Source organism: Erythranthe guttata, chromosome 12 (genome assembly GCF_056151865.1).
Source record: "Erythranthe guttata isolate IM_541 chromosome 12, IM_541, whole genome shotgun sequence".
NCBI lineage: Eukaryota > Viridiplantae > Streptophyta > Magnoliopsida > Lamiales > Phrymaceae > Erythranthe > Erythranthe guttata.
This window is the reverse complement of record NC_142544.1, coordinates 13358185-13372042: the sequence shown is the minus strand read 5'-3', so window position 1 is coordinate 13372042 and position 13858 is coordinate 13358185. Positions and strand designations below refer to the sequence as shown.

General features: G+C 30.7%; 1 protein-coding gene across 1 annotated transcript; it reads left to right on the top strand.

Annotated features, from left to right (window-relative positions):
• The first annotated feature begins 10833 nt into the window (after positions 1 to 10833).
• LOC105962747 (protein PLANT CADMIUM RESISTANCE 2) lies at positions 10834 to 13171 on the top strand. Its single transcript, XM_088826671.1, has 4 exons — positions 10834 to 11312; positions 11427 to 11498; positions 12463 to 12675; positions 12766 to 13171. Exons 1-4 carry the CDS (start codon positions 10979 to 10981, stop codon positions 12840 to 12842), a joined length of 696 nt encoding a protein of 231 aa, XP_088682797.1. The 5' UTR covers positions 10834 to 10978; the 3' UTR covers positions 12843 to 13171.
• Positions 13172 to 13858: the final 687 nt, after the last annotated feature.

Sequence of the window (13858 nt, the reverse complement as noted above, 5' to 3'; positions counted from 1 at the left end):
CCAATAATAATAAAACTATGTTATAAGTGTCATGTTTTTCATAGTTATAATATAAGAATACTATTAAATATTAGTATATCGGCAAAAATAAATCTTAAAGATAATAAGATTTGCACCGAGCACCCTCGGGACATGACTGAAAATAAAATCGCACCGAGGAAAATATATAGAGAAGAAACACATGCAAAAGAATTAGTTCTTTAAAAAATAAAAAAAACATGTTACATGAATAACTCATAAATATGAAAATATTTTATACGTTCAAATTCGATGAAATACTTCCTTGTACACGACATTTCTAGTAACATTGGTGAGTTCACCCGAATCAGACTTGATGAATATCTTAATGTCAGCTCTGCTCTTAACTCTGGACAGTGCAACATATAGTTGACCATGGCTGAAAACAGGCCTAGGAAGATACAAACCAACATGCGAAAGAGTTTGGCCTTGACTTTTATTGATCGTCATTGCAAAAGAAACAATCAATGGAAATTGTCTTCTCTGAAATTTAATTGGCAGTCCGGAGTTAGATGGTATTAAAGTCATCCAAGGAATGAACACCATGTCACCGATATTTTTTCCAGAAAGAATTTTGCAACTCAGAACGTGAATGCAAGTTCTAATAATTTGAAGTCAGGTACCGTTGCACAATCCTCTAGCTTGATCGATGTTTCTTGTTAGCATAACTGGTGCACCAACCTTGAACTTCAACGCATGAGAAGGAACTCCGGAGCATCTTATTGTGTTGAGGAATTCAGTCGAATAAATTTCTGCATTATCCTCCGTTGTTTGCTCGCCCCTACACATATTATCTGAGCTTAGGTATACCTTCTCCTCTCCTGGAATGAGAGACATTAAGTGATCGTTCACAGACTCGACGCATTCATTAGTTGGTGCAAGAGTTGCCCTCCCTTGAAAATAATCTGGATCGTACATGTTACTCAACAAATCCGGGTAAACGAATTCGAGTAGGTCTCTTAATGGATCTTCTGAATCACCGATCAACATGCATCTGGAATCTCTATCGAAGCTTCACCATCATTGTCTTCCCCAACATCCCCATTAGCAACATTCAGTATCCAGTCTCCAAATTCTTTTATCTCATTCACGTTAGATGGAGAAGAGCATGACTGCAATCTCATGTTCTTAGTCAACTTCATGACACGACAGAAATTCCACAGCGGAGAGGAGTTTATCGTAGCATGTACTATGTCCTGCCTTGATGCTTTGAGCACAACTGGTAAAATCTGCCTAAAATCTCCTCCAAGAACAACCACCTTACCACCAAAGGATTTGTCAACTTGTAGTATTGACTTGATTGTCTTGTCAAGGACTTCAAAACAGTATCTATGCATCATAGGAGCCTCGTCCCATATAATAAGCTTTGCCCTCATGAGCAACTCCGCCTGTGAACTTTGTTGCGATATGCTGCAGGTGGAACTCTCATGTACATTTATGTTATTTGTATATAGTATATTTATGTAAGTATCCATATAATATGAATATTTAAATTGGACATAAATTCGGAAAGCTGGGAATGTGGCATAATTACATGAATTCAATACGTATAAAAAAGATACTAAAGTGTGTTAAATAAGAAAATTTATGTTATGAATCATTGATTAATCAATTTAATTAGTAAATAAACTAAATAACATGTATTTGAACTTTATGATTAAGAAAAATATATGAAAATTCCTATATAATTAATTTTAGGACACGTGGGTTTTTTGTTAATAATAATAATACTATACATGTATTGTTTTGTAATAATATGAATAGTATACAATGATTGTTTTGTAATAATATTTTTTTACAAATGAACATTTTAATTGAATATTGATAAAAAAAGAACTATATAAAAAGTGACGATTATTAAAAAAAAACATTGGTATGGAATATTTTGAATAAGTAAATAATTTATTGATAATACGATTTAAAGATAAAACATAATAATCTAATCGACATTCGCAACAATAATTACATTTCTTGTACTGTCAAACGCAAACGAATATGTATTGCCAATAACCATATTGTTGGAAGAACAAAACGATTTCCAGCCAATAGTAAGGTAGACATTAGGTTTTTTACGTCTTCTTGTTTGTACGTACTCTAATATTCCTCGTTGTACCACCGTGAAACTCAACATCGATGTAGTTTTTGCCAATCAACCCATGATTCTTAGCAAAAGATTTGCGTATATACTATAACGTATGCAAATGAAAAAATTAGAATAAATATAATGATAAGTTTATGTTAACATTCAATGAAAATTTCACATTAAGAAATGATATTACCTTCTGGTAAAGATCTTTGAACGTAAAATTTCTCTCAAATTAGATGAGTGAGGCATTAATGTTAGTTACATCGTCATCAAAATGAAATTCATTTTCATTAGAAAATGGTTGATACATCGTCATGTTGAAAGACCAATCGCATTGACCTCACCTCCACACAGAGCCGAAGTGCCGACGTTCATTCGACGGTATACACATATAATGTGTAAACACACATTCACACAACCCACAATTGAAAAAAGTTTTGTAATCTTCTGTTTCAACTACACCACATATAAAACATGGCCCCGTGCGCAGTTCGACTTTGATAAATTCTCTGCATGAAATACACATACATGGATCCAAATTGCGATCAAAATGGTTGTTGCAAAGTACGCATAGTGTTAGTTGAACTTCCATTTTCCTGTCGAACGAATTTGGATTCGGGATTGAAAGATTAAAAAAATGGGGGAGGGTAGGGGGGGTGGGGTGGGTCGGGGGGGGGGGGATACTAAAATCCGTACAGTAATGTGCGTAAAGAAATGTGGAGTGAAAGAACGATTAAAAAATATAAAATCAATAATTCTGGAGTGAAAACATTTGCGTACAACAAATTGAAGTATGTGGCTTGAGTATTTGAAATAACATTGAGTCGGGTAGATTATATAGTATGGATTGTAAGCATAATTTGGAAAATAGATTAAAAATTCAAAATTCACATTTAAAAAATGAGCGTTAATCTATGAATAACTTGTATATGGTGATATTTTAAAAATATAATTGATTTAATTTAACATTGCATAAATTAATACTCTTTCTATAATCAAAGTATTTCAAAATATGTGGGTATTTAAAATAAATTTAGAAAATACAGACATTATACTCATATCAATATTTAATTATTATAGTCTACGGATTTCAAAATTAATGTCAAAGTTAATACAAAAAAGGCTAAAAATCTTATATAGATGATTAATATATTTGCCTTAATAACGTATATGTTATTGAAAATATCAGATACTATTACCATAAACACAACGTGATATTAAAGAACATAGATATTAATAGGTTATAGTAGAATGTAAAATATTTAATTTATATATTGAAAAGGCATTTACGTGTGAATAAGTTGGTTACTAAACATGTTACAATAATTTATTATTGTTAATTTAATACATGTAATTATAAAAAACATTTTGACCGGTATTAATTCATCCTTTTTATTTTAAAATATATTAACACATGGGTGATTAAGCTGATTCATATGTAAATGTTTCATAAAATATATTACATAGATCGTAGAATATAATATAGATTATTATATTTATAAAGATAAATATTTACGTAAATATAACAAAGTTATATATATGGGTACTCTCTTTCGTATGACAACTTATAATCTTTGTAGCGGATTGCAAAGGAAAGGGCAATTATAAAGGAAAAATGTATTTATACTTTAAAATTTACTCATATCCATATAACGCTATAACGTTATGAAGTATACACGTTTGTTAGACAACAACGCAATTAATGTTCAAATATAAACAATTTTATTAATATGCATAATTCATTTTGGCATAAATGAATAAATTCGTTTGCCGCATTAAAAAAACATAAGATTAATATATAAGATTCAATTAGTAAAAAGGAAAACATATTCTCTAGTCATGTTCAGAACATGTAAAATATATAATATCAAATGATTTATTCTGCATTATTTTTTTAATCTAAATTCAAGTTTATGAATTAAAATACAAAATTTCCGTAACACCACCAATCATGCAATTATAATAGGGGTCATTACAAATAAGTCCATCAATGGGTACTTATTCATAAAGAAATCCAGACAAAAAACTCTTTTACCAATAAGTCCACACATGGTCAAGATTTTTGTAAAAGACTAAAATAGCCCCTCATACTTTAATATGCTCCAATTTTATCCTTAACTTAATTTAACCTCAATTTGACCCCAAATTTAACAAATTATTCAATTTTGACCCAAAACTTTTTTTTTTCAAAAAACAAATTTCAGTTTTTTTTTTTTGCCGCCGGTCTCCGGCGTTGACTTTTCGATTTTGTTTTTCTTTCTGTAACATTTTTTTTCGTTTAAATAGCAATATTGCTGTAATTGACATTAATATTAACTATATTATTGTTAAACACAGTAAAATTAACTAAACTACAGTTTAACACAGTAATATTGTTATATTAATCTCTAGCACAGTAATATTAACACAACAAAACTCATTATTATTGTAATAGAGTAATATTACTATGTTGACCGTTCAACAAATGTAAACATAATAAAAAGCCAAAAGAATTAATATTACTGTGAGTGACAGTAATATTACTATAACAACAGTAATATTACCGTCAACCACAGTAATATTACAATAATAGACATTAATGTTATTACGTTACTCCGTGAATAACTCAAACAAACAAAAAAATCCAAACAAAATAATAATATTGATGTGGTTGACAGCAATATTACTATAACAACAGTAATATTACCGTCAACCACAGTAATTTTATTGTGTTTACAGTAATATTACAATAATAGACAGTAATATTATTACGTTACTCCATGAATAACTCAAACAAAACAAAAAACCCAAAAAAAATAATAATATTGATGTTGTGACAGTAATATTATTGTGTTTACAGTTTTTTTACTGTCAACGACATTAATATAATTACGTTGACTTGTCAACAAATCAAACAAAATTAAAAAAAATAACAAAACATAAAAAATAATAATATTACGTTAATTTACTGTCAACGAACAATTACATAATTGTATTGTCAACGGCAGTAGAATTACGTTAATTAACTGTCATTGACAGTATAATTACGCTAATTTACTGTCAGTGGCAGCACAATTACGGTCAACGTTTAGCGACGGACGTAAAAAAAAACAAACAAAAAAAAAACTTAAAAAAACACTAAAAAAATCAACGCCGGAAACCGACGAAAATCCGGAAGAAAAAAAAAAGTCAACGATGGAAACCGACGAAAAAATCCGGAAAAGAAAAAAAAAATCAAAAAGTCAACGCCGGAATCCGGCGGCAAAAAAAAAATTTTGAAATTTTTTTTTTTTGAAAAATAAAGTCAAAATTAGATTTTTGTGGACAAAATTGATTAAATTGGGGTTACAATTAAGTAGGGCTGGGACTTTGGGATCGGGATTCGGGATCCCGTCCCGTCCCGATCGGATTTTTACTATTTGGGACTAAAACTTCGAGAATTCGGAATTACGGGATTCGGGATCGGGATTAGGAACAAATACGGGATCGGGATTCGAAAATTGGTTCAATCCCAATCGAGATATTTTAATCCTGAATTAGGAAAAAAGAAAAAAAAAACTAATAAACACACACACACACACACACACACACACACACACACACACACACACACACACACACACACACATATATATATATATATATATATATATATATATATATATATATATATATATATATATATATATATATATATATATATATATATATATTGTCAAGGAGATGAGAAATACAATATAATATATCATTTCAACTTATTTTTATTTTTTTTAAATTTTATTTGTTCCAAATTTTGTGGTAAAAATAAATAATGCAAGAACAATAGTATGCATATAATATATTAAAGTGTTTAGTGTATAAAATAATACTAATGAAAAATGGTGTAGAAAGATAATTTTCATTTTGGGGAAAGTGTGAAAAGAATTTGAAAACGTTACCAAACATAGCCATAATATTTCTTAGTTTTTAGGCAAAATATGGGATTCCCGATCCCAATCCTGAATTCCCGAAATATTTAGGGATACCGATATACCGGGATTTAATAATATGGGACGGGATTGGGATTTAAAATTTCTATCCCGAATCCCGAAATCCCGATCCCAAAAATCCCGAATTCCCGAAATCCCGTCCTGAACTCACCCCTACAATTAAGAATTGGGTATGAAGGGTTGGGAGTAATATTGGCATATACATGAATGTTTCATTTATTTATAATAAATATTAAATGGATGAGCTTATTGGTGAAAGATATATGGCCCAGCCACTAAACCTAGAATAATAAAGATGTTTGGTTGGGGACTTATGCACAAAAACCCCATTATAATATTGGAAGATTTTAAATTGAATTTAACTAAATTCAAATTAAATTAATTACCATTAAAATTAAATTAAAAAATAAACTATTTAGAGTTTCAAGAAAGTTGATATATTTAGAACATTTTATAAATGGTAGGATATAAATATATTAATAAAATAAATAAATATATTTAAGTATCTTTAATTTTGGAATGGTGACATGTTTTTTGATGATTTATTTTTACCAATCAGTTTGACACATGGGATGAAATTGAATACATGTCCCCGAAAATTGCCAAATGTCAAACAATTGGTGGAATTCAACTTTTATATATTATATAGATTAATTACCATTAAAATTAAATTAAAAAATAAACTATTTAGAGTTTCAAGAAAATTGATATATTTAGAACATTTTATAAATGGTAGGATATAAATATATTAATAAAATAAATAAATATATTTATGGGAATTGAGGGATAACCCCTAGTTTTGAAAATATATAGGGATAGGTCATATGGATTTTTCTTTCCTAGTCAAAAACCCAAATTCTAATCTTAATTTGATAGATCCCCTAGACAAATTGAAATACCAGTTTTGCCCTTTTAGTTACAATTTAAAACCCTAACCCATTACCAACTTTCGTTAATTTCTCTCTCCCTTCTCCCAGCCGCTTTCTCTTCTCTCTCCCTCCTGCCACGTTTTCTCTTCTCTCTCTCTCTTTCTCAAAATTCTTGTTCTCTCTCCGTTCCGCTTCTCCACCTTCTCCGTCGCTCCGCTTCTCCGCTTCCTCGCCTCTCCGCTTCTCCGCCTTCTCCGCCGCTCCGCCTTCTCCGTTGCTCCGCCGCTCCGCCATGCTCCGCTACTCTGCACCGGCTCTGCTGCTCCGCCACCCCCTTCTGTCGCTGCTCCACCAAAGCCTTGCGCCGCTGCTCCGCCACGGCCTTGTGCCGGCCGTCGTTGCTCCTCCCACCGCCTTGAACTCGGTACTAAACCATTCACTTCACTTTTTTAAGTTATTTTTTTAATTTATGAATGCCAATCCATTTTTAACTTATTTTTTTAAGATCTGAATATTTTTTTTTATGAAAACCATTTGAATTCGAAAATTTAAAATTGTGATCCGACGATGTGTAGTCAGATCTAATGGTGAATTTTAGAGTGGTGTTCGATTTGTATATATTTATTGCATTTATATAAAAAAAAAACAGATCTACTATGTTTTTGAAGATCTGTGAACAATTAATATTCAAATATTTTTCTTTGGATTAATTTAATTTTTTATTGTAAATCATATGTAATTTATTTTTTGTATTTATTTGAAGATGATTCGAAGTGCCTAAAGTGTGAGAACTGTTTGTCTGTAATGAAAATTTAACCAGTAGTGGTTACTACATGAGTGATTTGAGTCAGGTGAATATACAGTTATATTTAGTCATATACAGTCATATATAGTCAGTCTCATGTAGTCATGTATAGTCATGGCTACATATCATGACTATAGGACTTGTTGTATAATATAGTCATTTGTAGTCGATTTTAGTTCAGTAAGTTTATCAACAAAAAAAATCATGTTTTTTTTTTTGTATTTTTCATGTAATTTATTTTTTTAAATCATATGTAATTTATTTTTTGTATTTATTTGAAGATGATTCAAAATGCCTAATGTGTGAGAGCTTTGTTTGTATGTAATAGAAATTTAACCACTAGTGGTTACTTACATGGGTGATTTGAGTTGGGTGAATATACAGTTATATTTAGTCATATTTAGTCATGTATAGTCATGGCTACATATAATTATACATGACTATAGGACTTGTAGTATACTATAGTCATTTGTAGTCGATTTCAGTTCAGTAAATTGATCAACAAAAAAAAAATCATGTTTTTTTTGTATTTTTCATGAAATCTAACTCGCATGTTCCATTTTGCTATTTAACTCGTATTTTTTTGTTGCAGATTTTGCTTTTATTATAATTTGACATGCAGAGAATAAGATTCGATGAAGTGCCTTTGTGAAGTTAGATTCATGCTACAGTAGTCTAGACTTTATATCACTATATATAACTATAGATAATTGTAAATAACTATAGTCACTTGTAGTAACATACGACTATATGTATGCTATAGGTTTTTAATGTACAATAATACTTCTTCATGTTTGAAGAATATATACATGTGATTGTACTTTTCATTTTTTGTTTGTTAGTTGATTTATAATATCAAGACAAATTGTGAATTTTTTTTGTTGGTGTATATGAATTTTGGGGTAAAAAGACAAGACATGACTGCTGAACTTGTAGTATACTATAATCATGTGTAGTATACTTTCAGTTCAGTAATTTTACCAAAATTTTAAATAATAAAAAAAATTAAAAATTAAAAAATTAAAAAAATTAACAAAAATCGAAATATTAAAAAAAAATTATAAAAAAATACAATAATAATAAAAACAGGTACAATATATATATATATAGGAATAAAAAATTATTAAATTAAAAATTATGATGTATGCAGTACAAAAAATACTAAATGCAGGTCCAAAATGATAAGTGCGGTTGGTGAAAATGTTGAATGCAGTCGGGCGAAAATTGCTAATAAGGGCACAATAGTACTTTCTCTTCAGGGATATCTCAAATGAAGATTTTTAGGGGTGGATCTATCCCTATATATTTTCCATACAGGGGTGTATATCAAATGAACCCATATATTTAATTATCTTTAATTTTGGAATGGTGACATGTTTTTTGATAATTTATTTTCACCAATCAATTTGACACATAAGATGAAATTGAATACATGTCACCAATTAAAATTGTCAAATATCAAGCAATTGAGGATGGAATTCAACTTTTCTATATTATATAGATTTCCACTACTTCATGTGAATGATTATTTTTAACATTAAATCATATCAATTATGGAGTTCATCAAGTTCCTAACATCCTTCATATATACAGATCATGCCATTAATTAATTAATGGAGAGGGCTGCTGTAAACGGCGCCGTTTCGCACGAAGCTGAATAAAAAAAAATCAAAAATCAAGCACACATGTCACGGTCGAGCTGCTCCAAAAGTAAATGGAAAACAAAATAACGTGAGAATCTGATTGGAAGGAGGGAACCGATCCATATATATATATATATATATATATATATATATATATATATATATATAGAGAGAGAGAGAGATGTCTGCCCCCGAAGACAGTGGGAAGTTAGTTATACATGAGCAGCTCCAATCCATGACTCCATCATTTTCTTGGAATCTTCCCAATCTTCAACCCTTTCTTAATTTAAAATTTGTCGCTAGTCTAGCTATAGAATTTTATTAATTTTAGTTAGTCCACTAAGATACATTTAAATATTAAACTCAAATTCGATGCAACTTGTTCTCGTACCAAAAAGAAAGATGCATAATCTAATAATTCATATTACTTGGAACTTAGAACCAAATTTCAACCACAAACATGTTTCAATTGTATCATATATATTTGTCCAAATTAAAATCAACATCAAGAAGCAAAAAGTATTCTCTACTGCAAATTGGATATATATATATGTATACCAGTTCAATTGTGATCTTGATTTGACTGTATCTTAATTCAATACATATCCAATATATCACTTAGCTGTAGTGTAGTTATCTACCTGTATATATTGGGTTAGATACAATTGCACTTTTTTACTGTCGCATATGCTGTATGTATTATAAAATACGACAAAGTGACAGGCCCTTCAAGGCCTCAACTTAACGGTCAACCCTCAAATTTCTAACGCCGTTAGTTTATGTAGCGTAATTACCTTCTTGTGCTTACATTTATATAATATAAATATGCCAATTTTTTTACTTTATTATGTAGCACTCGGTTTGCGTCGACAAGTGGTTCTAAAAAAATATGCCATGCAATGTTTGGACGTAAAAAATGAAAGGCATGAATTATGAGAATTAGAACTACGGGAAGCATTTTAAAATGATAATTTTTGGGCTGAAAATAAAATTATAATATTTCAGAAATTTGAAAAAAATTAAAAATATTGTCCAAAATAAAAGAAATTAATAAATTTTGGATGTGAACAAATTGCAAAATTTCATAATTGAAAAGGAAATTATAAATAATTTTAATAATATATATAATTTTTTTTTATAAAAGTTGGGTATAAGTTGTAGGTTGTGGAAAATAAAATTGGGGAAGAAACATGAAGAAAATTGGAAGTAAATTGAGTACAAGAAAGGAAGAGGCCCACCTTTTATACATATATTTTCGTCCGACATCATAATGCGATGGTCGGTCAAATTTTAAAATGGACGAATTCTTTAACATGGTTTGACAACATTGGCCACATTGTCCTATTTTTTCAGTACATAAAGATATATGCGACAATGGTGATAGTACAGAGCTGCAATTTGTATTCAACCCGTATAGTTTAACACACCTTCAAACAACCAACGACTTTCAACACATATACAATACACACGGTATCATAAAAAAAAAAAAGAATTTGGCCACCTTGATAATTGTATATATAAACACACATATATATTCAGTTCCCCTATTATTAAATATTAATTAGATATCTTTTCTGTGTTGATCAATCATGGTTTCAGTGAACAAACCGACTGCACCACCAGCCCATGGTGAAGCACCGCCACCAGAATACGGGCAACCACCGTCTTCGGCCTACGGACAACCACCAGCGCCAACTGGCATACCTATGCAACCATCAGTACCGACGAAACCGCCAGCCCATGGTGAAGCACCGCCACCAGAATACGGGCAACCACCGTCTTCAGCCTACAGCCAACCACCACCTCCACCACCGCCAACTGGCGTACCTATGCAACCATCTCCGTCGCTGCTGCACGTGCAGGGCAACCTCCCTGGGCCTTGGTCCACTGGCCTTTGCGACTGCTTTTCTGATGTTTCTAACTGTATATATGTTCACTTTTTCACCCTCCAAATATTATTATTTTATATTTATATATAATTTTTCCAATATTAATTATTGATTTTAATTGCATATATATATATATTGATGATCACAGGTTGCATAACATGTTGGTGTCCCTGCATTACATTTGGCCAGATTGCTGAGATTGTTGACAGAGGATCCACCTGTAAGTATATAATTTATTCATTATTATATATGTTACATTTAGTTAGTTGCAAAATCTTCTTTGCTGTTATGTTACATTATAGGGTAAATTACGAAAATCAATGAAACAGAAAATGTGTACGGTCTATTATACCTGCTGTTAAATAGGTGAGAATGAAAAATAAAAGAAAATATTTGAAATTGTGTAAAGTATATTCCCTTGAATCAAAATAAAACCGTAAAAAGTCATACTATAAGGAATTGGTGTAAGACGGAAATAAACTTCAGAGGATTTTTCATAATTACAAATAAGTGGGATTGTTTTTCGTTAATTAGCATAAGCTCAATGGTTTTTTCGTAATTTGCCCTACATTTTATTTAGCTACCAGCCCCCCCTAAACCTAAACAGTGAGTTTCAACGAGTTAGTTAGTCATTGACTTTCCATTAGGGTATATGCTAATATAATATTAAAGATTCTAAGAATTTATTTTCTTTACGGTCAGAGCAACCAAAAAGGTGACGAACACAAAAGATATTTATTGATTATTTTTTGAGATCTACATTTAGAGTGAATTATTAATAAAATAAAAAATCCAGTGTTGTGTTGAATTTTCTGAAAACTCTTGTTATTAATATTAGCAAAAATCTCTATATATGATCCGATTTGTTTTTGCATATAAGTAATGGCCTAAATGATGAGCTTTTAGGGGTTAGTTTGTTAACAAAATTTGAATGTGTTTTAATTAATAAAAATAATATTAGTAACAATTAGAGTGACAAATGATATAAGCTCGTACATTTATTGTAAATACTTAAAATTATTTCATTCCAATTTTTGAAATTTCGATTTTTTTTTATTTTATTATGAAACGGGATTGGAGTATTAGTTTTTCAGTTCCAAAAAAATGATTTTTTTGCAATATTGTTAATCTATGTCCGATTTCCGATCCACGCTTATTAGTGAAAGTATTTGATTAACGTGCAGCTTGTGGAGCGAGTGGGGCATTATACGGGCTGATATCGTGCTTTGCGGGATGCGCGTGCATATACTCTTGCTTCTACCGATCAAGAATGAGAAGCCAATACATGCTAGCGGAGGAACCTTGTCCCGATTTGCTTCTACACCTTTGTTGCGAGTCCTGCGCTTTGTGCCAAGAGTATCGTGAGCTCCAACATCGTGGCTTCGACATGAATCTTGGTAATTATTCTTCAATCTTTCGGCTATTATTTTATTTTAATGTTACATTAATTCGATCTAACCTCATTAATTTAATTTTTATTTTTTTAGGATGGTATGGAAATGTTGACAAACTAAATCAAGGATTGACAATGGCACCATTTGTTGAAGGAGGGATGAATAGATAAGTTGTCTTATTTGGATTCCGTTTGTTGTCTTGTTTGGATGTATTTTTCGTTTTATTCAATAATTGTATGTGTGGTCGAAAGAGTGTTTATGAAGGAAGATGGGTGCATTTTTTTTTTCTTTTGTTTCATAAACAGATCATAGGACATGTAACGTCATTTTCATTTTATTGTATTTTATTTTATTTTATTTTATTGTAACGTGGTTTGAGTGCGATCTGTGATAATTCATAATATAGTGGATGTAATAAGGTCAAGTTTTTATTGTGGAATTCAATTCATAATAATAATGTATGTCATCTAAGATTATAATATTGGAAGTCTATGTTTAATGTTCATGTATTTTTGTTTATTTATTATCATCTATAAAGCATCTTTGAAGCTTCGGTCTTGTATTTCTTTATTTATTTAAAAGACTACACGATTTTATGCTATTTGCGAAAGGTCCTTTTAGTGAGTTTATTTGGAAAGTTTAGAATTAGTATTCCACAGAAAAACTTAGTTATATAGTTTAGTTATGTAATTATGTTCAGTGGCCATCTCGAATACTTACTTATTTGCAATCATCTCTCTCCCTCAAATTATGTAGCTAAACAAAGTGAACCAATCAAATACATAGATCTGATTTTCCATACGACTATTGTGTGTGAATGTGATTATGTATGTGTGTGTGTGAGAGAGAGAGTGGGCGTGTGCGTGCATCACTCTTTGTGGTGTGTGTGCGTGCATGTGCGTCAGTATATGGGTGTGCGCGTGTGTGTGGAAGAGTTTCGGTGGTGGGGAGTGGGAGTGGAGCAGATCTGAATGGTTGCAACAAAGATGGATGGAGTGGTGCAAAAGAAAACATAGATAAAAGAATTTTTGCAAGTTGTGAAAATTTTAATATCCTTATTTGAAAGAGTATTAATATACAAAAGTGTTTAGCAAATTGCCCCTTAAAATAAATTGCTCATAAATTTTATAGGGTTCATATGCAAGTACCATCTACATCCATAAAAACCAACAAATAGACAAGTCCG

Coding starts and splice junctions, on each gene's coding strand:
- LOC105962747 (XM_088826671.1), top strand. CDS start 10,979: ATGGTTTCAGTGAACAAACCGACTGCACCACCAGCCCATGGTGAAGCA. Junction 11,313..11,426: donor CTTTTCTGATGTTTCTAACT/GTATATATGTTC, acceptor TGATGATCACAG/GTTGCATAACATGTTGGTGT. Junction 12,676..12,765: donor TGGCTTCGACATGAATCTTG/GTAATTATTCTT, acceptor TTATTTTTTTAG/GATGGTATGGAAATGTTGAC.